The sequence below is a fragment of the Crocodylus siamensis genome, chromosome 6, assembly GCF_052110815.1.
Source record: "Crocodylus siamensis isolate JL-2025a chromosome 6, ASM5211081v1, whole genome shotgun sequence".
NCBI lineage: Eukaryota > Metazoa > Chordata > Crocodylia > Crocodylidae > Crocodylus > Crocodylus siamensis.
In genome coordinates, this window is record NC_143400.1 from 89,681,357 (window position 1) to 89,708,506 (window position 27,150).

Consider the following 27,150-nt stretch of genomic DNA (forward strand, 5'->3'; position numbering starts at 1 on the left):
GGCAGGTGGATGTACTCAACACCTTAAAAAGGCCAATGTACTTTATCTGAGAAATTTCTAATTGAGTGAACAGACAAACAGTTCTACCAATTTAAGGGGGAAAAAGAAATAACTCCATTCTGTTGAATCTGCCGTATCTGTTTTGTCTGTCCATTCCTATCCCAGAGTGCTGAACAGTGACCTGATCAGCCAATGACTACAGTTGAGAAAAATTAGAAAATTTGCAGTTTTTAAAGGGTAATTTAAATCATGTCTCTGTGAGTTTAATTAATTAAGCAGCAGTTAGAAAAGATAAAGTTAATGATGAATGTTAATACGCCCATGGAATTGCATTTTGATTAATTTACAGTGTGATTAACCAAAACATTTTTTTACTTATTTTCAAATATACAAGTATGCACTGAACCGTGCTGAAATGAAGTGACCTATGGATTAATTAGTTTGACCTTGGCTTCTGTGTGTGTCTCTCTACAAAAGTGATAGACTGATTATGGGATAAGTTTTATCAGCAGACTTAAGGCCTGACAGAAAACAAAACAAATCTGTTTTGAGGAACATTTCAATGTTTAAGGATTATTTTTTATTCCCATATGGAACAATGGGGGAAAAAAAGCAAGATTTATTTTAGAACAGCCAATGGCCTGGTAGTTGGGGCTCTTGCCTAGGATGAAGAAGACCCAAGTTCAAGATCCATCTCTGACTAAGACTGGCTCCTCAGGAGTGGGTCCTTCTTTTACTAGAAAGTCCATCACTGGGCCAAGAAACCTTTTTTTTTTTTTTTTTTTTTTTAGAAAATGTGTCTAAAACTTGATACTTTTCTGTGAAATATGTCACTCTTCTTGAAGTGGCATTTTTTTTCTAACTGAAAAAGTTTTTGCTGAAAATGTTTATGCAGGTCATTCCATGCAAGTGCCAATGACAGACTTTATATTGCACCATCACATATTCTATAGACAGTACATATGCTATGGAAAGCATGTTTTAGGAATATTTTAGTGCATTTAAAAAATCATTATTGGAGATTACATCTTGAATTTCCTGGCTTTTAAAGCCAGTGCCATAATTACTATGAGTCCAACTATGCAGTGCTCTGAGCAAGAGAAAATTAGAGCTAATAAATGTAACATTTCTCTAAAAATTAAAAAAAGATTCTTTATATTCATTAATGAATGTTCTGAATTTAAAGTCCATTGTCTTTGGACTTTTCAGGGCAAAAAGCTACTGCTGGGTCCCATTGAGAAGGTGGGAATGCCAGACTTTTTAATGGTCTGAAGCTGCTGTTTCTAACCCAGGAGGGCAGTAGCATATTAGTCCAATGCATGGCTTAATATTACGTAGACAAAAGGGAAAGTGGATTATATGTTCTAAGGATATAGAAAGGATAGAAAGTAAAAGCATTTCTCTAATAAGACCCTTGATTTGCCTTGTCATAATTTGTTTTACAAGCAAGCTCTACAATTATTATTTAGAGCTCACATCCAGGGGCATTTCCATTGGTTGCAGTCACAGATTTCTGCAACTTTTTTACATGGTCTGATTAATATTCTGATCATTACGTGGCTCTATGATGAAGCAGCCTGTCCTCAAAGAACATTGCTATCCATTTACCAAACTCCCAAGTGCTCTAGGTTACAATTTAGAAAATAAAATGGATACTACTTAGAGTTATCCTGCAGGGGTGCCCAACTAAAAGATGTTATCTGGAGCTGGTGGTTCCTAATATGTAGATCTTGATACAGGCAGAATAAGGGAGGGTTTGCTTATGTCCTAGAAAGCCCCAGTTAACTGTGAGAGAGGGGCTGTCTCTTGGGTTAAAGTGCCTGGTTTAATAATCTAACTAAAGCTTGCTGCATTTTGCTTTGCTCGGTGTTTGTACACCAAGTACAGAAGAAAAGATTCAGCGTTCTGCTTAACTCATCTGAGAAGCCCATGACTTTTTAAATCAGCTAATGTGACACTGTAGCACTCTATCACAATTGACCAAATTTGCCATGCCAAACACCCAGATGATGTTAGACTCCAGGACTGATATTTCCTGCTGAAGAGAATTAGATGCATTTGCAACAACACAATAGAGTAGAATGAAATATCGCTATTAAAACTTATTTGAATAGCTCTGTTTTGTATAAATACAGCTGCAAGCAGAACAAGGAAAAGGTACAAGCACGTCACACGTTGTGTTGTGGGTGTGTTGTTAAGTATCAACTTCTGCTACAGGATAACTGGGGAAAGCATACTGTAAATTCAAGGTACATGTCAATTCTTACAAAAAGCAAAGCTGACAGCAGCCAGGTAAAAATGCATTGCACTGCTTCAAATCTACTGAGACTGTTCTAAATAAAACAAATAGGCTTTGCTTCATAAACAAGTTGATTCAGCTACCAACTCCCCACAGAGAGCTTTACTGACTTTGGCCTGTCATTAGGGGACAGTGAAAACAACTCTCTAGCCCTAATCCATTATTTTTTTAAAAAGGTGTACACCCAGTACATGCAACATTACTTGAGTTTGTGACATCCTGGACAGGTACAGACATTACACTTTTACCAGTATAAATGATCGGAAATCGGTCTGTACCCATAACAGAACAGAAGTTCGTCACGCAAAACCGGTCCATAACCATAACAGAACATCTTTTCGGCACAAATAAATTGGTTTAAAAATGGCAGAACCTGGTCTAAGATTTTAGACCAAAGTGCTACCAAATTGCAAACGTGTGTTCTGTTCACTACCAATCTAACTTACAGAAATCTGCATAACTTAGATCGATTGTGTTTCAGGCATTTTGAACGTCTGTACATTTGCACTTTTGTAGCATCCCTATTGAGGTGTCCCAGAGAAAGTGAAACATACTATTCAGGATGGGGTGGGCAAAATATAGCCCATGGGCTGTCTCTGGCCCACCAATTAACTGCATCTCACCTGGCCCACGGTTATCCTTGCTGCACTTGCATGAGGCCCAAGACCCGTCAGGGCAGCATGCTGCAGTCCCACCCTCATGCGTGGGAGAGCCCCAGGCATGGCCCCATCCAGCCCACAAGTTCTAGGTAGGACTACTTCTGTCACTGCCAGGGGAACTGCTCTGCTTCCCGGCGTGATGTAATGTGGGGAACTGGCAAGCAGCCCAGCTGGGCTTCCTCCCATCCCCCAGTGTGATGTAGCATAGGGGATTGGAAAGCAGCCCAGCTGGGCTGCCTCGCTTCTTCCTGCCAGATTTTGCATTGGGGATGGGACGTCATCCCAGCTGGACTGACTTGCCATACCCAACCTATGGTCGAAATGTTTCGACTTTCAAAATGTTTCGACCAGTGGGTGGAGTTGTGCACTGCTGGGGGACTCCGCCTGCACAAGCCATGAGCACCCTGAGGGCCTGCCACCCACTGCTGCTGCTGCCAGCAGCAGGGGCTGTCCACCGTGGGCGAGGCACACCCTCCTTCATACCACCGTACACATCTACAACCACACCACCCAGTGCACCCTGCCCACACACTCTCCCCACATCCCCCACCCTCTCCCACACCCCCCCACATCCTTTCCCCCCCACAAACACCCTATACCCCCCATAAACCCCACAGCAACGTACACACATACACCCTCCATTACACACATATCCACTCCCCCACAGACAATATACAAAAATAATACTTTATTTTTGAGCTATTATGTAATCACCTCTATATACACTATACAAACACATGCAAATCAGGACAAAATATTTTTTGAAATATAGTTTGATGATAGATGTTTGATTTTTAGCATATGATTTTTTTTCTGGTTCCAAGGTGGCAACCTTTCCCCTCCCCCCCACAAGTATTTCTGGGGGCAAGGGGAGGGACTTCTGAAGGTAAACATTAGGGGGCAGGACTTCTGGTCCCAAAATGGTGACCAGGAGGCAGGGCACCTGTCATGGGACCAGGATACCCTTTCAGCCCTCAACAGTTCACCAAAACTCATTAAACAGCCCTCCAGCCAAAATAGTTGCCTAGCCTTGGTTCAGGACATATTAACTTCTATTTCTTCATAGTATCTACCTGTCTCAAGATGCCGCACATACAAGTTCATACCATGAGGCTGCAGGACTCTACCATACCTTTTCAAACAACATGATGGACCTCATTTCAATAACAGTTATGCAGTATTGGGTCCCACTGAAATTTAAAGCCATAGATGGGGAAGAGCATTAATTGAATGAATATTCGCATTCAAGTGAATGAATGTTGCCCATATCTTGCTGCCCCAATTTTGGGGACAGAAATTAATTTTATAGGTCTTACTGGGAAATGTTGAAAAATATTGATATTTGTTTTCTTGAATGCTTTACAAATGCAACTGATGATAGGGTTGTTTTAGGCAAGTGGAAATGGATCACCTGGAATGGAATGCACAGTTAGGATGCCAAGTTCCCCATAAAAGAGTAGGAGTGAAATCTTGGCCCCAATGAAGATCATAGGCACTTTACCACTGATTTCAATAGAGTGGGATTTTTACAAATATTTTGAGACCATGGTCAGATACTCCATTAAGGTCACTATGTGCTGTATACTGCTGGAAAACTCTGCAGCCTTGCTGGTATCTTTAGCACCTCCTGTGTCAACTACTGCAACTCCTTCAGTATAAACGAGATTAGCGAGCATGTTGGGGGCAGGGTACATTGCCCTGAGGCTGAGTTAGGGAGGCACTGAGGGTCTACAGCTTCCCAGTAACAGGTAAGAGAAAATATAAATAAATGACCCTGTTAAAACACGTTATGCTAATACACTGAAATTCTACATTGACTTAATTGGGGCTAAAATAGCACTACACCTTATTTCCACAATGCAGGGACTTAACTATGGGGAAATCTGAATTAAAGGATGTAGATGATTTCCTATTACCGGGTTCCTGCTATTTATGCAGCACATGCATTCCTGAAGAATGGTGCATAAATCAAATTTGCATAAAGTGAACCCACTTTACCATGTAACAAATAGGGTTAGGTTCCCATGGTGGTGAGGGAGGAAGGGAGTTAGGTTGGGACTAGGGAAGGGGTGGGGCGAGGAGTGCCAGTCCCGGGGCTACACAAGGCAGCAAAGCAGAGGGAACAGAGTGGCACTCACTCCGGCCCTGGCTGCAGAGGTCCCAGGAGCGGCCGGCACCAGCAGCCGCTGGGCTGCACTGTGCTCCGCATGTCCCCACTCACCTCTGCTCCTGGGCTGTGCTGTGCCCTGGTGCAGGCAGCTGGTGTCAGCTGCTCCTGGGGCCACTGCAGCTGGGGCTGGGGTGAGTGCCATGCCACACACCGCCCAGGACTCTGCTTATCTGCACTTATCCCAGAAGCAGCCAACACCAGTTGCCTGCACTGGGCTCAGTACAGCCCAGAAGCCCAGGTGTGGGGGGACAGGCAGAGTATGGTGCAGCCTAGCGGCTGCAGACAACTAATACCGGCTGCTCCCGGGGCTGCTGCAGCTGGGGTTGGGGTGAGTGGAGCCACGACCCTTTCCCCTCCCCCCACAGACTTACCTGCTTGGGGAGAGGGGCGTCTATGCTGATCACATAAGAGCAAATTTACCTCTCATATAGTGAATTATGGGTCTAAATATGCTCATTGCATAAGAGCGAATTCACATATAAAGAACCTGCATAAATTGGGGGAAACCTGTACTTGAAGTCTTTAAACTGAAACTAGAAGCTTTTCTAAGAGATTCTCTGGCTCTGCCAATTTATGGGCTTGGTATCAGAGTAAGTGGGTGAAATTCTATGGTCTATGTTAAACTAGGGAGAAGAGAAGATCAGTTTAACTGATCCCATCTTGCTTTACACTGTATGAATCTGTGAGCCTATTAGGTGTTAGTCTAATCATTTAAAATATTACCCACATGTCAAAAGCAATAATGAATTTTATCATTAATGATATATTCCAAGTTTAATTAGACACATTGATTCATAATTTATGTTCCCAAACCTAACTCTCTAATATTAACAGGAAAATTGCCATTGGCTCCCGCATGTATTATCTGCAGTCAGTCAAACACATGAAAATTTGAGCTAGTTAAAATGTCTCAATGATTTACATAATTTACCATGGCTCCACAGGTCTGAGGGTCCAAGGCAGGTGTACTCTTTCCATTTTCCCCTAGAGCTGTTGCTAAATTTCATTAGAATGTAATGTTTGGGTCTTTTTATATTTTTAATCCTTCCTTTCAGGAAAACTGCATGGAAATGCATCCGACAAAAATGCCTTGCATGAAGCATTGCAGTAGCTTCCAATAAAAGGCAAAATATGGAAAGAATTGAAAATTGACAGAAATTGTGAAATGAACACAAGTGCTATCTAAATGAAATTCAGAGGCCATCTAGACCTACCGAAGAAGAAAGCATTACATGAAACTCTGCCCTGCTAATAAATAAGGAACAATAGGTCTTTCACTTTATCGTTCATAATGACCACTTGCTCAAGATGGCTAGTGTGAAAAGGAAACTCAATTTCAGTCTGGTTAAAATATCAAAGCAATCCTGTCTGTACCAAACAAAAGTTATACATTGAATAAGTAAGAGCCCACTCCTAAAAATCACTAATAGGAAATAAATTGGAAGCTGGCTTGGAAGCCAATTTGTGATACTCTTACATAAAATAGTACTTTACACTTCTGGTAGGCCCAATAAATTCACCAGTGCTACTGTTGAGTAAGATGATTCATCATGTTTGCAAGGGGATTGCAGCCTGCCCCTGCATGAACACAGTTTGTGAGAGTATGATAGGATATTACCCAGTGGCTGCTTCTGGGCACAATCATAACACATCTGAAATATATTTCTTTAGACCAGTATTTATTCTTGAATGTGACATTTTCATATAGACTATCCTGCCCCTTTGATTTTCTTTCCCTAACCCCTCCCTCCTGGTGTTGTGTTGTCATTGTTCTAAAAAGGTTCAGATCTTCCCAGGGCTTTATTAGCAATCTGCAGTCCTTGCATAGCGAGGTTTGTGCATCCTTAAATTGGTGGTCATGCCACTTGTCGATAGCTCTGTGGTCTGACCTCAAAGCCTCATTGCTCTGGAAAGAGGCATGCTCCTCCTCAGTCTCAGCACCTGGAGATACCGCTGTTCACCCAAAGGAGTGGAATGAACATGAATCCACTGCTTTCAAGTCCCTTTCATGTGAATAAAACTGGCAAATTCAGAGCAAAGGTTGTAGTTGGGGTTTTTTTTCCATTCCTAGTCTCTCTGTCACAAAACACAAACTGCTTTTAGTTTTCTGTAATTTCAGAACTTACCTTGCAATATTTTGGAAGCATGATAGTGAATTAGCTTGTACTGATCATTCATTCCTCTCTGGAGTATGGGATCAGATCATGAAGGAGGTTACCAAGTTACATGAACGTAGTGGTCTCATCCTAGCCTCTTATGTCGGTCCATGTTGCAGAAATAGCACTTAGTTCAGAGTAGTTCAGTCTGCTCTGCAGTCCCTTCTCCAGAGAAAGGCTCAGATCATCAGTAAGATTTTTGCCATCAGACAAGACAGTACTGCTTGGGCAGTGCTGTGTCAGGAAGCTTTTACTGTGGCTGGGTTCCTGTCAGTGCTGCTAATTCACTTTCCTATCCAATAAATTCACATAAAAAATTAACAAATACCTAGCCAGCAGCCGTACCCTCGGCTCCCTCTTTTTCTGAAAACTCCATCGCTTTCTTAAAGTGAGTCAGGCTTAATCCAGACGCCAGGTTTAATGGTGTCTGGATACTCAGAGTGGTTTGTATTTCACCATTCAGGGAAAAGGAATTCTGCCTTTATTGTTAGACTCCATCTCATTTTCAGTCCAGGATATTTTATTTACCTACTGGCTCCAGTGTCTTGGGCCAGATTCGCTACTAATTACATCTGTGCAATCCCAGTGAAGGTATGGGGTTGACAAAGATATAAATTGAGGGCAAAATTAGGCACCTACTTGTGTCATTCTATTCGACTCACCTATTTTTTTTTTTTTATTCTTCCACCCCAATGATACCTTGCATTCATGTGTTTTCCTTAACCTGCGTTCTTGGCTATGGTCATTATTATGTTTCTATAAATTGTTAGACTTTGCTGTACAAGTCAACATGAAACCAGCTGGGTCTTCTTGTAAAGATATACTAGGCTTAGGCAGTGAATAGATTTAATTTATAACATACTCTCTATTACCCAGTGCATGTAACCAGTTTATCAAAATTGTGTGTGTAATATTATCCTATTGATAGTATCTGTTTTTATGTATCTTCTGCATTACAGTATACTGCAGTCCTCTAAGCCTGCAGTGAATCATTGTTGGGTGCACAATCCCACTGGCAATTACTGGCTTTTATTAACTACTTATAACTATGATCTGAGTTGAACTTATACACACCGCAATCTATTTTGCTGCTGCTGAATGTTCTGTAGATGGTTGTTCTGTGTATTTGTCCCAGTCCATCTCCCTGTTTTATTCTATTTCATGATCCCTTTTGAACCTCCACTTGCCATTTTTGTCATCTGCTTCTATTTTCCTATTACTGTTGTCATCTGCTTGTGTTCTTCTGCGCGGTATCCCAGAAACGTTGGGCTGGAAGGGACCTCATAAGGTCATCTAGTTCAGCTCTCTGCATGAATCAGATCCCACACATCTCTCATCTGCCGTATGCCTGAAAGTAACATTGAGTTTACTTGGCCAGATTTCACTGTTTTTTAACATCTGCTTTCCTGTTTTGGGTATATCATTCTATACAGTCTCTCCCTCCATCCTCACCATGTTATTTATATATTCAGTTGTGCAAGGTGTCCAACAGATAGAAAAGGATCTGGCCCAGCAATAATAAGTGACACACCCATGCACGAATCTATGGCAGAGCAGAAACTGGAACTGAGATGTCCTTAGACAACTGCCTTCATTCCTTGATAGTCCTCTCCCTCTGCCTCTGAGACCTAGAAGTTAGAGGAAAATATATGTATTTAAATCAAAATACAATATCTTTCTCACTGTGGGGAGTTGTGCCTAATGTCAGTGACTTCTCTTCCCTGCACAATTAGAAATCCATTTACAATTTCACATACTTCTCCCTAAAATTACTGATGCAGACTATTTATTCAGAAACATCTGTCTTGTCTCCCACTACATTTTCTGTCATGCTTGAAATGGTCTTTCCATCCCTGCCTCTTATGACTACATTCTTTGCTATCTTTTGCATCTTTTGAATGCAGAAAAAAAAAATCATTTTACATGTCTTGCATTAGATTTCTCACTTACCCCTCAATGAAAGAGGGGAGAGCTGTTACAGGTTAGCTTTCACTTACCATGCATAAGCGCATGCACGCCAGCAATTATTGGAGGTAGCTGATGCACGTTACATCTTGGCCCTCATTTATCTCATGATAACTATTGCTCCAACCCTATCCTTCACTGCCCTGATCAGCAAGGATCTGGGTTTTCCACTTCCCATGGAAAAACGAACCCCCTTCGCCACAGATTTTTCCTTTTTACAGACAAAAATGGGGATTTCTCATTTCAGTGAAAAAACATATGGAGTTTGTATTTTTGCAAAGATCTTTCATAGGTTGGCAGATTTCCAGCCTGAAAGGGGCTGGGGAGAGCAGAAGGAGTGTGGTCAGGCAGGGGGTGCAATGTGAATGTACATGCACATGGCTGCCAGGCAACCAGGAGAGCAGCTCCTGCAGGCAAGTCTGGTGTGGGGGGGGAACAGGGGGCTTTGAGGCCTCCATAAGGAGAGAGGGAGTTGGGCAAGGATGGGGCTGGGGCTGCTGCCCAGCCACGTGATGCATGGGGCTTGGGGCCCGGGGCCATGCATGGCCATAGGGCCCTAGAAGGGAGTGGGACAGGGCTGCAGTGTGGCTTGTCCAGAGGGCAGGGTTGTGGAGGGGGTAGGCTCCCTGCCAATGCACTCACTCCCAAGGGGACAGGGAGGGGGCACCCCACTCCCGATCTTCATAGACTTCATAGACATCAGGGCTGGAAGGGACCTCGGGAAATCATTGAGTCCAGCCCCCTGCCCAAAGGGCAGGAAGTCAGCTGGGGTCATAGGATCCCAGCAAGATAAGCATCCAATTTACTCTTGAAGGTGTTCAATGTAGGTGCTTGAACCACCTCCGATGGCAGGCTGTTCCATAAGAAATTCTTCCTTATGTCCAGCCTGAAACGATCTTGCAGGAGTTTGTGACCATTAGACCTAGTCATCCCTTGGGGCGCTCTGGTGAACAAACGTTCCCCCAGATCCTGGTGGTCACCCCTGATAAACTTATAGGTGGCCATCCGATCACCCCTGAGCCTGCGCTTTTCCAGGCTAAAGAGCCCCATGGCTCTCAGCCTGTCGTCGTAAGGTCTGTTTTCCTGACCTCTGATCATGCGCGTGGCTCTTCTCTGGACTCTCTCAAGCTTCTCCACATCCTTTTTGAATTGTGGAGCCCAAAACTGGATGCAGTACTCCAGCTGTGGCCTCACCAAGGCTGAGTACAAGGGGAGAATGACGTCCCGGGATTTGCTCGAGAAGCATCTAGGGATGCAAGCCAGCATTTTGGTCACTTTACTAGATGCAGCATCGCATTGCAGGCTCATGTTCATCTTGTGGTCACTGATGACCCCCAAGTCTCTTTCTTCTGTAGTGCTATCCAACGTAGCACTGCTGAGCCTATAAGGAAGCTGAAGGCTTTTCCTCCCAAGGTGGAGAATCTTGCATTTTTCAGTGTTAAACACCATGAGGTTCTCGTCTGCCCATTTGCTGAGCTTGTCCAGGTCAGCCTGGATCACCCGCCTATCTTCTGGTGTGGATGCTTTGCCCCAAGTTTGGTGTCATCGGCGAACTTGGCCAGTCCACTCCTGACTCCAATGTCCACATCATTAATGAAGATGTTGAACAGTATGGGTCCAAGGACAGAGCCTTGAGGGACCCCACTGGTCACAGGGCACCACAATGAGTGACTGCCATCAATTACAACCCTCTGGGTCCAACCATGGAGCCAATTTCCCAGCCAGCGAATCGTGGTGGCCACAACTGGCCAGTTTGGCCAAGAGGTGATCATGGGATACCAGATCAAAAACTTTTTTGAAGTCAAGATATATGACATCAATCTCTTCTCCCTCATCCAGGTGATAGGTCACCCAGTCGTAGAAGGGAATGAGATTGTTGCGGGTAGGTCTTGTTTGACCAAACCCATGCTGGCTATCCCTTAGGATGTTAGCCTGGGCCAGTCCATCAAGGATGGCCTCCTTCATAAACTTTTCTAAGATCTTCCCCAGGATAGAAGTCAGGCTAATGGGCCTGTAGTTAGCCGGATCCACTCTCCTCCCTTTCTTGAAGATCGGCACCACATTGGCCTTCTTCCAGTCTTCGGGCACTACACCAGAGCGCCAGTAGTTTTCAAAGATCTGTGCCAGGGGCTGGGCTATGATGCTCACCAGCTCCTTGAGTACCCTGGGGTGCAGATTGTCAGGGCTGGCTGACTTGAAGGTATCCAGCTTCTCAAGGTGTTCCTTCACGAGGTCAGTATTTATGGAGGGTAGGTGATCCCCATCACCCGGATCTCCCTGTCCCATAGCAGGCATGGGCGTCCCATGGGACTGATGAAAGACTGACGCAAAGTACCTATTTAATAGGTTGGCTTTTTCCTGGGCGTCAGTTGTCAGTTGCCCCATCTGGTTTAGCAGGGGTCCAACGTTGCCCTTGCTTTTCCTCTGGCTCCCCACATATTTGAAAAAGGACTTTTTGTTGTCCTTGATGCTTGAAGCTAGTTGGAGTTCAGTTGCAGCCTTGGCTTTCCTGGTTTGCTCCTTGCAGGACTGGACCAGTGCAGAATAATTCTCCTTGGAGGTGAATCCCATCCTCCATCCTTTGTAGGCTTTGCTTTTTAGCCGTAGGAGGTCTGCTAGGTCCCTGGAGAGCCAGGAGGGCCGCTGTGCCTTCTTGCTGCCTTTCCTCCATGTTGGAATAGATTTAGCTTGTGCATTGAGGATCACTTCCTTGAGAAGCAACCACTCTTCTTGAACTCCCATCTCCCTGGGGTCATGGTCCCTAAGGATCTGTGCATGAGGTGGGGGTAGGGGCAGGCTGACCACAGGGGGCTTAGGCTCCCTGCCCTGCTGCCCTCTCCCTGGGGTCTCAGCTGTCCAACAGGCAGGACTAAGTGCAGCAGGACAGAGCAGGGCTAGGCAGGGAACCTCACTGACGCTACCAACCCCGAGCTACCCTGGCAAGGCGCCACCTACCTGCCTCGCAGCAGCAAGGAGCATAACTCCACATTGCCACCCCTGCTGCTCCTGGGCAAGTGGGGGGCACCTTGCCAGAGTGGCACAGGGCTCACAGCAGCAAGGAGCTTCTCTGCTCTGCTATGCCTGGTCCTGCCCACTGGGCCATGGGAGCCCCAGAGGGAGAGCAGCAGGACGGGGAGCCCAAGCCCACAGCAAGCAGCCTGCACCCACCCCTTCCACAGGCTCTGCTCTGGCCATGCTGCCTGCTGGGGAAGGGGAGCTGGGCTCCACTTCACGCTCAGGCTGCAGCAGCTATCACCTCCTGCAGGCATCAGGTGGGGCTTAGGCACTGCTACAGGGGGCTGCAGACCCAGTTCCCTGGCCCCATATCCCTGGCAGCTCTCTGGCAGGGCTGGAGGGGGCTGTGTTTGGTGGGGTGAGGGGCACCAGCAGGACCAGGGGGTTGTGGCTGGGGAGTGAAGGGCACCAGCAAGGGTGGGGGGGTTTGCTTGAAAGCAAGGGGCCTGGACCTCCATCCTAGTGAATGGAGGGGGCAGAGGGAGTTCTGATTTTCCATGATAAAAACCCAAAATCAAATGCAAAAATTCATAGGTATTTAGATTTTATTTTATTACAGTGATTGAGGTGCTGGTAGGCTTCCAAATTGCTTTAAGATTGTACATATATCAGTGAAACATTGTGTTCACCTGATACCTGTATACATAGTGGCATTTCATTTTAATTGTGGATTTTGTTTTTTTATCAGAGAATTTGCAGTTTTTTTATCAGAGAAAACCTGGATCCCCACTGATCAGTAAATTACAGAGTATTCTGAGGTGGTGCTTCAATCTCTTTTACTGCAGCAATGCTATATTTTAGAAATAATTAAAATATTCTATGGAGGTGTGGTTTCAAATGTTGGCCATGGTGACTGGGAAATTCTTCTTTACGCTAGAGGTTGGAGTAAAGCTTATTTCCATGGCAATCTGGAACATTTTTACCACCATTCTCCTCCAATCTTTCTGAATTAAAACCCGCACAGAGGCTGCCTGAATGTGTTTGGATTGTCAGGTAGTTGACATTTATAGGCAAGAGGGGAAACCTTCACCCTTGCAACCCAGTCAGACTAGCAGTCTGCATTGCACAAAACTAGTCTATAAGCATATTTCCCAGAAACAGGATGCATCTACACATGTGCTTTACTGCCCAGTTGACTAATTAGTTCTGTAGTACAGCATCACTGTCCATATGTGTACTGGTATTAGGGTGCAATAAATTAACTCTGCTGTAAGATAGTAGTGTTGGGAACAGTACTATTTTGTGGCAGAGTTAACTACAATCAAACACTCACGTGGATGGTGACCACCAAGCACCAATTGTGCCTGGTCAGTCCAGCCAGCCAAGGCCAGACCACCACCTCCTGCCAGCCCCTCCACCACCCAGAGCCAGGGGCTGACTCCCCTGTATCCCCTGCCAGCCCAGAGCTGCTACATCCAACTCTAAGTGCTGTGGTCCCACGTACATGTGTAGACACTGCACCTGGGAGCAATTAACTCCAGTGTGAACTGTTCTGGAGTTTATTGCATCACCTTAATACAGGGGCGGGCAATTGTTTCGGGCGGAGGGCCACTTATTGAATTTTGGCAAGCCATCAAGGGCCGCATGACAGGCAGCCAGGGGCAGATTAATATTAATTTTCTAAAATTTGTAGGGGCCCTGCAGGTTGAATAGAATGGTTTGGTGGGCCACATCTGGCCTGCAGGTCACATTTTGCCCACCCCTGCTGTAATAGCATGTGTAGATGCACCCACTGTGTAGTAAAGATTAAGCGTTTCTCCCAACTAGCCTGTAGGGGCACGCTACCTTAAAAATAAAGTAGGATGCAGCTCCTAGAGATTGTAAAGATCATCTTTTAAAGAGTTAAAGTAATTTTATATAATTTGCTTATTTCTGTATGACACTTCTACAGTTTACGCAGAAAGTAGATAATGGGCCTAATTCAGAAGTAATATAAGCAGGTGTAAATTCTCAAGCCTGTATTCGGCTCAGTTAATAAGAGTTATTTGTCTGTCTGTTCTTCCAAAAAAAGAAGCCATCTCTCTTTGCAAAATATCAGCCCTTATCACTCTATTAGTTTTGAATGGTATATAGCTATAGATTATAGATTTAAAGCTGAAGGAATATTATGGGTATTTTTTTAAAGATTTATGCATCTTGTAATCTAGAGAATGAAAACTGGAAGTTCCAGTCTTGGAAGGTTCCTCTTACATAGGTTGATGCAGACAATTTCATCCTTCCCAAATGGTTTTCAAGCTAAAGGATGTTGCCTTGTGCTATAGGTATTCAATCGCTATGGTGACTGGATGCAAATAAACATCTAGTCAGAGCAGTTTTGGAAAAAAGGATCACGAAAGGCAATTTAAGTCTAAGTTGTCGAGGGAAAAACATGTCAAATTGCTGCACCAAATGAATACAACCTCTGTGTTCTCTTTCCTTTAAAGAATAGCTGGAGAAAAGAAAACTGGAACTTTCTTGAGCGTGCACCTGACCCCACTGAAGTCACTGACATGAGTGGCTTCAGGACCGCACTGTGCAATGCAATCTAATCCAAAGGAATTTTGCGGCACTTGGCCACAGACCACCATGAGCTGTGCCAGTATTAATCAGCAGCTGACATAAGGAAGAAATCTGTTACAAATGTTCCCTTTTGCAATCATGAACTTGTATCTCAGAAATTGGGCCAGGCTTTCTCAGCTATATCACAATGCCCACACCAAGCCAAACTCAGTCCTGACAAGAATGGGGAATGAATGGCACCCGCTTACACCAACTCAGAATTTATACTATTGCTAAGTGAGGATGTACATGTGTAAAAGAGAGCAGGATTTGACTTGTTTCTGTGATATGCTTGTCTTGTCCTTTATCAATAAGATTTTGGGTGTGAGAAACAAGTGCCAAGAGTAGATGAACCCTCCAGAAGCAGTTCTCCTATTGCCATTCAAACAGCCTGAGTTATAAAACAGCAAGGAAGAGAAACACAGAAAATATACACTATAGAAGCAGAATAGCCTCTAAATAGCAAGATTTCCAAAGGCTCCTGTAAAATGTCAGCAGCTCTCTAATGGATATATTTCAGAAAGTCTGTCAGTTGGAATGAAAATGATATTTCAGATATTGTCTCTTTCATTTCAAAATCCGGGATGAAGCAAAACGTAGCATATAAATGTCATGGTGAAAAACGGATGCTAATTTTCCAGTTACAGATGACTGTGGATGTATTGCTTTTGCATTCCCTGTTGATGACTGTACAAGAGACATTTTAAGTCAGTTGAAGTGACTATTCTCTCCTGCTGATATTACAGTACCAGCTAGGATTTTAACTTTTTTTTAGAACTGATGATGTAGCAGGGAAGTCAGGAAACTAAAGGATATCTGTCAGTAGTGATAGAGCTAAAGTACCGTATAGGATTTTAATTGATTGAGACAATACGTTAAAAGTATGGATTATTTAAATGTGTGTTAGTGCAAATAAGCATTCCAGTGCATTATGAAAAAAGCTCCGCACGTTATTTATTCCTTTTCTTCTTTTCATGAATTCTCAGTTATAATTGTTCGGTGGACACGTTATGAAATTGCATTTCAGGAAATGGGTTGTTCATATTACTGTTTGCTTAGACTAAATCTTTGTATCCTTAGTATCTATATTCATTATCCACATTGTGCGACTGCTCACCTGTTCTTTAATTGTATTTCTAGAGCTTTATACAGGATGTAACTTAAGCACTTCTGCCTGGAACTGAAAATAGTAAATACTTTCATTTGCCTATTGAAAATAATAAATACTTTCATTTGCATATTGATACTCCATACAGAAACTTATATTCTTATGGGAGCAAAAGTGCAACCATTCCCCAAATACATGGGTGTATGCAGTGATTGCACAATTCTTCCCAAAATGGTAAATGAGGCTGAACCAAATTGCTATTTGAGATGTAATCTCAAATTTGTTTCCTAGTGTTTTTCTAATGCTAACTGTGAAGACTAAAGAAAAGGCTGAATATTCTGGAAACGCTGCTGCTTTTTGACAGTTGTACAGCTCATGTGACTCAAGATTGTCTTCTGTCACTGAACTGCTCAAGCTTAATTTTTGTGGAATATCAGTGCTTTATCCACAGTTGCAACCAATATAATTAAAAACCAATTACTGAGACAATATCCTGTTCATACTGACAGGAAATGAACAGTTACTCCTTCAAATGACCATCCCGCTCCCTGAGACTCTTTACCACTTTGCTATGCACAAGGCTTTCAACAACCATTAGGAATATATGTAGAAACCCCTTGCTAGCATGACTCCTGAATCTGTAAGATACGGGTAACAGAGGTGCTGACTGAAATGACGTTTGTTGCATAATCAGCCCCTTAAAAGCACTCTGGAACCATGCCCTGACAGAAGTGCGCAGCTGCAGAGTGCTTTAAAAGTGCTTGATCACACGACAAATTAACCACCATGTAATGAGGATTCAGATGAAGGCGCTCCAAAGCAGAGCATTTTCATTAACTTCTGTCTATCCCTGTGCATGATTGGGGATGGGCTGATGCAGTGCGACCCCGTCCCCAGCGCTCCAATCCACCCACCTCCCCTTCAGCTCAGGCTAGGCAAACCCCAACCTGGAAATCCCTCCCCCGCTTCCCCCCATTCCATCCTGCAGACAGCACCAGAGCTGGGTGGGGGGGCAGGTGGCAAGGGGAGACAGGGCTAGATGGGGGAGAGGCTGCAGACAGGCAACTCCTCCTGGATCAGCTCCCAAGTGGGGCTCAATCCCCCACCCCATGCCCCTAAGCTAACAGTGAATGTCTGTTGGGTTGTGGAGGAAGGGTTGCTCTAACTCAAGGCACTTTCTGTGAAGTGCCATGAGTTAGAGCAGGGAACTGCATGTCTGCCAGTGCCCAGAGTGATGATTTAGTGAACCACAATGCTGCAGGCATCTACAACTAGGAATTGCATGTATATAAAGGGGTAGGTAGTCTCAAAAGGTGATGGCTTGATGATGAGCACACAGCCATTCTGTCTGACGTGCATGGGGATACAAAAACTAACCCTGAATAATTTTATGTATCTGAAAGATGCCTGAAGTTGTTTTTTGACTGACACTGCCAGAAGGCAAATGGAAATAACTTAAGAAATGCTCTGATGATATCTGCAAAGAAAATATTCCAGTTACAGTTTAAGTGGGAGATTTTCCTGAGTGATGGCTTCAAAACAGATCACTTTGAGTTCTCTTATTTAAGAGCACAAGGTAATGCCATACTTTGCGTTTATCTTGATGAGCTTTTATTTGTTATTTTGTCAGGCATTTAAACAATATACCCTGCACCCTATGGGCTAAATCCTATTTAGAAAGGTACAGATCTCCACCAGCACTGATCCATTGTGTTTTAGTATTGAGTAGTTGCTTTCTCATTTTACTTCTAATTATGCACAAATTGAAGATGTATGATAATGATAATATAAGCTAGTTTGTGGCTATAAGCTCATTGCGTCTTCTCTCATTGTGTGTGGGTGTGTATACATATACTTACTAGCACACAGAATTTCCTTAAATGCTCTGCAGTTTCCTGATATGGCACCAAGCTCTTTCTTTTGCGATCATCCTGTCTTAGTTATATGGTCATTTACTGAAAACTAGAAAGCGCTAGGAAGAGCTTTTGTAACTTGAGAAAAATATGGACCTTTGCAGTTACTCAGCTAAGTCTCGGCAGGCCAGATTTAGGAACTCAGTGGGAGTTAGGTGTTGTTGCAAGTCCCAGAAGGTACCCAAGTACCTTTTGCAAATCTAGCTCTGCATGTCATAACTATGGTCTGTTAAAAGCATCATTGGAAACCTCAGATCCTTGACCAGAAAAAAATGTTCTTAGCACTTGTCCGCCACTGATTTTAAAACACCATCTCCGATTTATCCCACTTACATTATCATGAATTCCTTCGGGGGAAAAGCTCTCACTGACTTGATTTCTCAGGTAAGAACTGTTGGGTTTAGCCCTCTGATCTCAGACACAGCACAAGTCAGTTAGCTCTGAATGGAAGAGACTAGAGAATCTGGTAAACCTGCAGAGGGGGGTCACTAATGCAGCACTCAGCTCCCAGAGGATAGGCAGTTAAATTTTGCAGCAAGGAAATATGAGCTGGAGGTGGTACATTAGCAACCTCACTGAACCATCAGACTATTATCCCTTTTGGAGAGGGAGTGCAGGCCTGATGGAGACTACTGTGCGGTGATTCCACTTCCGCTCTGTGACCTCAAAAGCCAGAGTCTGTTCTCTTCCAGCTTTTGAAGATTGTATCCAGGTTTTTGGACTTACTTAGCAGGTGTCAGAGTCAGCCCCTGCTCACACAAACATTTGTGAGAGTTGTGCAGTTAGGAACTTAACCTAGAAGGTCCCTTGGGGTCATCAAGTCCAGCCCTTTGCTGTTGTAGCCATTGCATCATGCAATTTGTTTTCAACTTTTTAAGGTCCATCCTAAAAGCAGGTGGACTTGCATGAATTCCTCTGGACTTTGGATTCCACCCTCTGAAAGTAGTTAATAAGATGGTCTCCCTGGTTTCCTCTCTTAAAAGAATGGTGCAAGCTTCTTTTGAGGATGCTAAATTACAGAACATGAAAACTGCCTATTGGCATGGTGTCCTATTCACATGCATCTGTCTTGGGCTGGCAATATCCTATGTGCACAGCCCCCTGACCATGTTATCCTAGCGTTTTCGTTTTGGCAAGGATACAGGGACATATTAATGCTTCTTTATGCCCATCCTGGGAGTCCATTTCCAAGTGCCAGCCACAGCTTAGCCATTTGATGCTTTCTTTATTGGAAATAGAGGTGTTCTATGAAATATATCCCTTACTTAAATCACAACAGTGAACAGCAATCATTGCTGCTTTAACCGAGCAGCTTAGATAGAAGGCCCCAAGCAACTATTTTTTCATTAATTACAGATAACATTATTAGGGGAACTAGAATGATTTTCCATATGCTTCAATTCATTACTCAGTGTTCTCAGCATAATCTGTTTTTACCATCATACTGAGATTATAAATACCTCAGTGATATTTTGTATAATAATTCAATAATGGAACTCAAAGAAATTAAAATCAAGGTAATCTATACTATATTCAATATCCATATTTGGTCTGGATACCTTTTAAATGGATTGATATAAAGACACGAGTGGCAGGTTCTGAGAAGACAGTAGGTTGAAGACAGCAATGTAAATATGAGGTAGTACAGAGGCCCCAGATATCACTCAGTAAATGATAGTGGTCTGATGTTGTAACAGAGTTGTAACCCTGTTACTTGAGTGGAGCAAGTGCAGTGCTACCAAGGGTACACTGTGGGGGTGTCAGGCCATTGCTTTGAACTTGAGGCTTTGGTATTCCTGGCATAGCTACTTGTCCCAGTCTGCCATCTCCTCAGCTGACCATTGGGGTGGACATAGATGGTCAGAACCCGCTATCTGTGCCTAGCCACCTACCCATTCCCTATAGCAAGGGTGGGCAATTATTTTGGCTGGAGGGCCGCTTAATGAGTTTTGGTGAGCAGTCAAGACCCCACCCCCCAGTCGCCATCTTGGGACCGGAACTCCTGCCCTTAACCTCTGAGCTTTGCCACTGGAAGTCCCTCTCCTTGCCCACAGACTTCCTCCTGATCGGAGAGGTGGGGGTGTTGCCATCTGAACCAGAAAAAAAAAAAAAAATCATATACTAGAAGTCAAACATCTCCTGTAATGTATTTTAATTTTATTACAAAAAATATTTTTGTCGTGATTTGTGTTTGCATAGTGTATATAGAGGTGACTGCATAATAGGTCAACTATAAAGTCTAGCTCTTGTATTTTGTGTGTGAGGAAGTGTGTAGGCTGTGGTTGGTGGTGGGGGCATATGTATCGGGTGTGTGTGGTTTGTGAGGTGTGGCTGTATTGGGGGGGTGTAGGGTATGTTGCGGGCTGTGTGCATATGTGGGGGTGTGGTGGGGGCAGGATATGGGTTTGTGGGGTATGAAGGAGGAGGGTGTGGGGACCTCCCACACACTCTCCCTCACATGGCTTACAACCCTGCCACTGTCAGCAGCAGATGCAGCAGCAGCAGGCAGGGACCCCCGGGGCACTTGTGCTCAGTGATACATGGCTCTGGCCAGTGCTGCACATGGTGGCAAGGAGTGCAGCTGGGCTGCCTTACCTCTATTGTGTGGGGCTCCCTACAGGGCATGTGCAGCTCCCGGCACTCACATACCACTAGGGGAAGCCCTGCACAATGGAGCTGGCTGCCGGCTGCCGGCCCCCATGTAAGCAAGGGGTGGGGCTCCTCACCACTTCCAGCAGAGTCCCGGCAGCTGCATCTGCCAGGGAAGGCAGCCAGCTCCACCATGTGGGTTTTTTCCCCAGTGGTGTGTGAGACCTGTGCAATAGAGGTGGGCCAGACTGGCTGCGCTCCTTGCTGCCATGTGCAGCTCTGGCCAGAGCCATATGCAGGCAGCAGCACCTGCACAGGCCATGAGTGCCCTGAGTACCCACACCTGCTGTTGCTGCTGCACCATGGGGAGGGGGGGGAGTGTGTGGGGCTCCCCACACCCTCCCCTGACACCCATACCCTGCCCACCTGAGCTCCATGCTTCCACCACCCCGCTGTATGGCCAGGACCTGCATGGTGTAGCACAGAACCAGCCTGGCCCAGCCTAGTAGCATCTGGTTCTTGCTTCAAGGCTGAGACCCATGTGGTGCAGCATGGAGACAGCCTGGCTTGGCCTTGTGATGTGCTAGAGTGCCACAAGCCATAGGAAGTCCCACACCATCAGGCTGAGCTGGTTCTGTGCCTTCACTTTGTGCTCCTGTCACTCTAGCTGTGAGCAGCACATGGAAGCACAAAGCCAGAGCCCCACAAGCCCCAGAGTGGGTCGATCATTAGCAATTCCCTCCTCCCTGGATCTGTTCTTACCTGAATTTCCACTCTCTGATGGAGAGGGGGCTGGGGAACTGCCACAGGGTCACCAAGATAGAAGCCTCTGCTAGGCAGAAGTTTCTGGTCTCGGGAAGTTTTGAGGGCTGGGGGTGGGGTGGGGCAAGCCAGGTGGGTCAGGTTGGGGCCAACCCTGGGTTGGTCACATAGGAACCAGAGCTCAAGCTGTTGCCTGCACCACTACTGTCTTGGAGAGAAGCACCCCCACTGCTGCATCTCTGGGAGTACTAAACCCACAGGCAGCTTGCCCTCCCCCACTGCTGCCGGAGAGGCAGGTAAGGATTGGTTCCAACCTTTGTGTACACACCACAGGGAGTTACTTTAGTATAAATTGAAGCAGGGTTTTTAAAAACACACTGCTTCAATTTAGGGGAAATTAAACCAAAGTAAACCCCCACGGCATGTACAAGCAGCCTGAATGTCTTCTAAGACTGCATTTTCAAAGTGGTCTATAAAACTGTGTGTGGGACACTGTGGGTGCATCTACATGTGCTATTAATGCAACACAAACTCCAGCACAGTTTGCAGCAGTGTTTATTGCTTCTGGGTGTAATGTTGACACATGTGCCCAGGACTACACCACACTGAGGTAGGATGGTGCAGGGAATCCGGGGGTCAGTCTGCCAGCCCAGAGCTGCTTTGCCATGGCTCTGCTGCGGACGGGCTGGCTGGGGCACGAGTCTGCTACCGTGCAGGGCTAACTGACAGGCATCCCCCTCACTGAAGCACCCTTGTACCTGGTCACCATTTACATGTGCATTGCAGCAGAGTAAATAACTCTGTTGTAGGATAGTATTTGTCAGGCAGTACTACCCTACAGTGGAGTTAATTAATTTACTCCGACCTAAGAGCACCACATGTGTAGACAATAGTGCTTTACTGAAAAGGTAAGTAGTCAACTCCACAGTCAAGTGCACAAGGAGATGTCCCCAGTGGCCACGTCTACATGAGATACTGACTGCACAGTAGCCTGATACTACTGTGCAGTAGGGTCGTGTGGCAAAAACCATGACACAAAGCTACTGTGCAGTAGTATTAGGCAACTGTACAGTAATGCCACAAAAGAGGCTTTCATTGGTGCTACTGAGCAGTAACTCAGGTTACTGCACACTCGTGTAACACTTGTTTATACAACTTGTACAAGTACTTGTTTATACAAGTACTACATGACTGTGCAGCAACTATGGTGCAGCCAGCATCTTGTGTAGGTAGATGTGGCCAGTATGTATTAATTTTGGGCAGCTTTGATATGTAAATACAGGTAACATTTGTACATAAAAATCAAGTAGCTAAGTACATGACAAGATCTGTGAGTACAAATGCAAGCCATGCTCCTTAATTTTAAGTTTTTAATATCAAAATTTCTGTCATAATCCTGAAAGACTTTATAACAGCAGCCCATTAAAATCACCAAGTTTTTGTAAGGCTGAGTCTTTGGTTGTGCCTCACTTGTCACCAGTTATAATACTACAGTAAGTAGATTTGTGGGGGGGAAAGGGAAGCATGATTTTTCAATAAACTGGACCTCTTTCATTAAAACTGTGGACTTTAATTTATTAATTTGTAGTTTATAAAAATATAATGCTGGGGTTAGGGCCTAACTTCTGTTCTGAATGTCATTCATCTCTAAAAGAATGATGGCTTCTTATTTACACGGAGCTCATCTTATTTAATGATATTTCATTTACCATTTGGGAAAAAAAAATGTGATTCAAATTGAGTTTCTGAGCCCTTGAAGAATTTCTTTTGTATGCTTTTGCAATCTTGGCTGCTTTAAGGAGCACTTGCTATGCACAATTTGAACAAGTTCAATATGTTTCTTTGCTGATGGCACTATACTACCTATTTCCTTCCAATGCAAACTAGTGTAGTGAATGTCTTTTAAGAGAAATGAGCTCATTATTTTTAATTTGTGCGGTTTATACCCAGTTCAGGATCTACTTCTAAGAATTGGGAAGTCTTAAGGGTGGGGTTTTCAAAAGCATTTACACAGACCTAACTTCACCCCGCTGGAATCAATGAGACTTTTACCATAGACATCAATGGGATGAGAGCTAATGATGAATCCTTTGAAAAATGTTATCCCAGGGTCACCATCTCCCCTCCCTCCAGGCATGGGATGTCTATGAGATTCAATGTCCCCAGGCCAAGGACAGACAGAGCACATGATATAGTTTACAAGCTTTCAAATGGACCTTGGGATCTGTTGTTAAATTATTCAGATTTTAAAGAGTAATCGAGGCCTTTGTCCTGTAATCACCTATGCACATTTTTTATTTTACTCAGCCACTACTGTAAATGGGTCTACTGGCATGATGGCAATTAAACACTTGGGTAAATGTGTGTAGGCTCAGATATACAGTATAGGGACCTAACCTGAAATTCTTTTATTCCTGAAAAATTCCTTATTGAAGATCCAGGTCCCAGAGGCGTGGCTAATGTCTTTCTTAGAAATGATGTCAATACCTTTTGTGTTTCTGTACCATGACTGGCAATTTGGTAAGCAGTTTGGGTATTAAAAGCCACCCAAATATTGAGATATTTTTGGATTAAACTGACACTGAGATCCCTTTGAAGAACCTCCTTCACTGTACTGTACTGAGGCACCTACAGTCCTTGAGTTTTGTTTCTGTTTGTCTTTCTCACTATTTTGAATGTTTCCTTCCTTACCTGGTCTCCTTCCATTCATCTCTGTGGAAGTTTTAGAAACATAAGCGAAGTAGAATCAAGCCCTAAAGAAATGTGTCATGGCACTGGAAAGCGGGTCAAACTTGAATTGCACCTGCCTTTTACAAGTTTTTTTTCTCTTTTGTAATTTAGGGTTAGATTCTCCCTAACATTTCCGGGTAGGAGGTGTGATAAATTGAGTGTTGTGAAATTAAGAAAAAAAAAAACACTAGGAGGCAAATTAAGCCCTGATGTAAGCACTGACTGGATTGCATTTGCTTACACTCAAAGCTGAATTTGCCCCATCTACTTATGTTACATACAAACAAGATTGTGCACTTGAGTTTGGGGGTAGGGGTAGAGATATTGCAGCATTATTATTTTAATCATTAACACAAGGATGCTATAATAAGGAACGTAACAAGAGGAGGCTCTAACCTCACCCCCTACTAGAAGTCCAAATCGTTTTCTGGACCATTCTGAAAAAAAAATCAACTACTATATATCCTATAAACTAATAATTCAAAACTAGATGCTTATACATTATGGCCCCAGTTCAGCAAAACACTTAATCATCAGCTGGCTTCAATAAGCACATGCTCAAAGTCAAGGATGTGCTTAAATATTTTCCTGTGTCATGGTTTATTTGGGCCGCTCTGACAGTACTTGTTGTATTCGAAGGGAAAATAAAGGTTGAGGTTTATGTAAGTATGCCATCTTCAAACATACATTGTCAAACATATAGTTAACAATACGAATGTATTGTATTGTTGTAGCTGGGAATGTTTTCACCTTTCAAAATTCTTCCATCACAAGAACTGAATTGCAGCAATTATTAATAAATAAGTTCATGTAAAATATCATAGTCATAGAGAATGAGGGTTGGCGGGGACCTCAGGAGATCACATCTAGTCCAGCCCCCTGCTGAAAGCAGGACCAGCCCCCACTATGTAAGTAATTACATGTAGACATATATAAAATCACTGGACCTAGGACATATCTTTGCATATTTTAGTTTTATGAATATAGAAAAGCAATTAAGAAAAGAGAAGCTAAACATAAGCATGCTGAGCCTTTATATAAATAAGTTGGTGCCCAGCCCTACATTCATTAACAGCTGACTTCAATGGGAGTTTTGCCTGAATGAAGCACACAAGTTCAGAGGAGCCAACGTTGTCAAATATGGTTGCCTAAAGGACGTTTCTTAAATCAGTATGTACATGTCAGGTCAAAGCAACTGTTCACATGTACACCTCACTTTAACCCAACGGGGGAGACGAGGGCTCAGTGCCTCTGGAAACAAGCTTGGTGTCTCAATATGGATTTAGTGGCCTAATTTTAGCCATCTGGGTTTGAACAGTTTTATACGTAAATTTTCTTTTTAGCTAAAGAACTAGCGGCAATATCGGAAAGTGTTTCCAAGTATCATGGCTTTTCCCAAAGTTAGCAGTGTTGCCATATTTCATTAAGCCTTCACTATTTTGTAGCAAAATAAAGTAGACCACAAAGGGCTTGGGATACCTATGGTGGTTCTGTATTTCTGCTAGTGTCTGTTGACACTGTAGTGGTATACCACCTCTTATTAGTTTGCATTGCAAGGTGGGTTAGTAAACCTTGTACCAGATCATCCCATTGCAGATTAATCAGTTCTGCATTTTTCTGTGTCTGACTCATTGAAGGACTCAACAATTAAGCCCTCAGCAACCATGAAAATACTTTCAAAAAGACACAAACCCTTAGTCTTTTTTTAACAGTTGTTTTTAAGGACATTAATGTTTCTTGTTGGAAACGCATCCCAACAAAACTTCATTGTAGTTTGATCAGGGAACTCTCTTCTGGTTTTGTGACCTTTAACAAATGCCTGGCATAGCATTTTTAAATCCAGCAAACTTTTTGAGTGAGTTTGATTAAAGTTAAATCTTGTGACATTACACGTACTTCAAAGGGACACTTTTTTTTTTAAAGGCATCAAGAACAGATTCTTTTTTCTGGATACATAGAAATGTTATTTCCATGGTAAATGTAATTGTTGATCCAGTTTGTTAAAAACAATCTGTTTTCTAGCACAGAGGATATCCTCAATCTGCCCGGGGGCACTGCTACATGACTGGCATTTCCTCCTTCTTAGGTATTTGTCCGGAGTTGACGGCATATTCCTCACAACACAATTAGTCTGTTTGCTTTAGAGAGATGCATTTCGCCTGGCTAAAATCCGCTCGAGGAGCAGTAAGTATGGACCTGCTTTTCTGTGCGGCTGCAAACCACTGGCCACCCTACCCTGGTTTCCCGAATGAGGTAACAACGTGCTGCCGGCTGCCTCCCCTGTTCAAATCCATCGGGTGCCCCCCGCCCCCGCAAGCAGTGTTATGACACAACATTTTCGAGGCGCGGGGGCACTTCTTGCGGTCGCTGCTCTGTGCTGGAAGCCAGGGTGCAGAATCAGGGGCCCCGTCCAGGTCTCTGCCATCGGCTTGGGCCGGCGGCCGGTCTTGTGCCCCCCCCCCCCCAGCCGCCCCCACGCGATAAGAAGCCCGGCTCCGACTGCGAAGGACGCTTCCCCGGCCTCCCCGGGGAAGGGCCGGCTGAGGGAGCGGGAGTCAAGGTGACTCATCCTGGAGGCTCATCCTGCCCCGCCGCCTCCGTCCTTCAAGTGACCCAGACCGACGTGCCCCCCCCGGGGCAGCCGCACCTGTTGCCGCCGCCGCCGCCGCCCTACCTGCATGTGCCCCTGGTACATCCTGCCCGGCGCGGCCGGGGCCGGGGCCGGGGCCGGGGGCTGCCCGCCCGCGGGCGCTGACCTGGAGCGGGAGCCGCGGGGGCAACTCCGGCGCCGCGACAACTCTCCCCCGCCCGGCGGCCAAACTCTTGCCGGCTTCCCGCTCGGCTCCTTCATGCCTCTGCCCGCCCCCCGCCCCCGGCCCCGCCCCGCCCCGCCCCGCCCCGCCATCCGGGGCAGCCGCCGGGCCCGGCCGCGCCAAAAACCCGGAGCCGCCGCCGCCGCCGCTAGCCTCCCTTGCCCGGAGCTTGAGGAAAAAGCAAAAGCCCTGCCCGCGAAGCGCTGGCAAGCTGGGCCCACGCTGGAGGGCGCGCCCCAGGAGCACGGGCCCTCGCCAGCTCTGTGGTGGGGACCGAGGCCGGTCTGGCTAGCGCGTCGTTCCGAGGAAACCTTTCGGGCGGCGGTGTAACAAGGCGGGGTGTGCGGGTCGCTGACATTTTTTAAGGGAGTCCAAGAGATTCGGGCACGCGTCTGCCATGAAATGACGTTTAAAACCAGCGAATGTCGTTGGC

The 27,150-nt window shown here is 44.8% G+C and overlaps 1 protein-coding gene across 4 annotated transcripts in view; it reads right to left on the reverse strand.

The window, feature by feature from the left end:
• Window positions 1-26,767, reverse strand: part of PEX5L (peroxisomal biogenesis factor 5 like) — a 213,945-nt gene extending 187,178 nt beyond the window's left edge. For all 4 annotated transcript variants that reach the window (XM_090051218.1, XM_090051216.1, XM_090051215.1 and 1 more), the window contains exon 1: window positions 26,579-26,767. In XM_090051218.1, coding sequence (XP_089907344.1) covers window positions 26,579-26,755 — 177 coding nt within the window. In that variant the 5' untranslated portion in view covers window positions 26,756-26,767. The remainder of the gene's footprint in view (window positions 1-26,578) is intronic.
• Window positions 26,768-27,150: the final 383 nt, after the last annotated feature.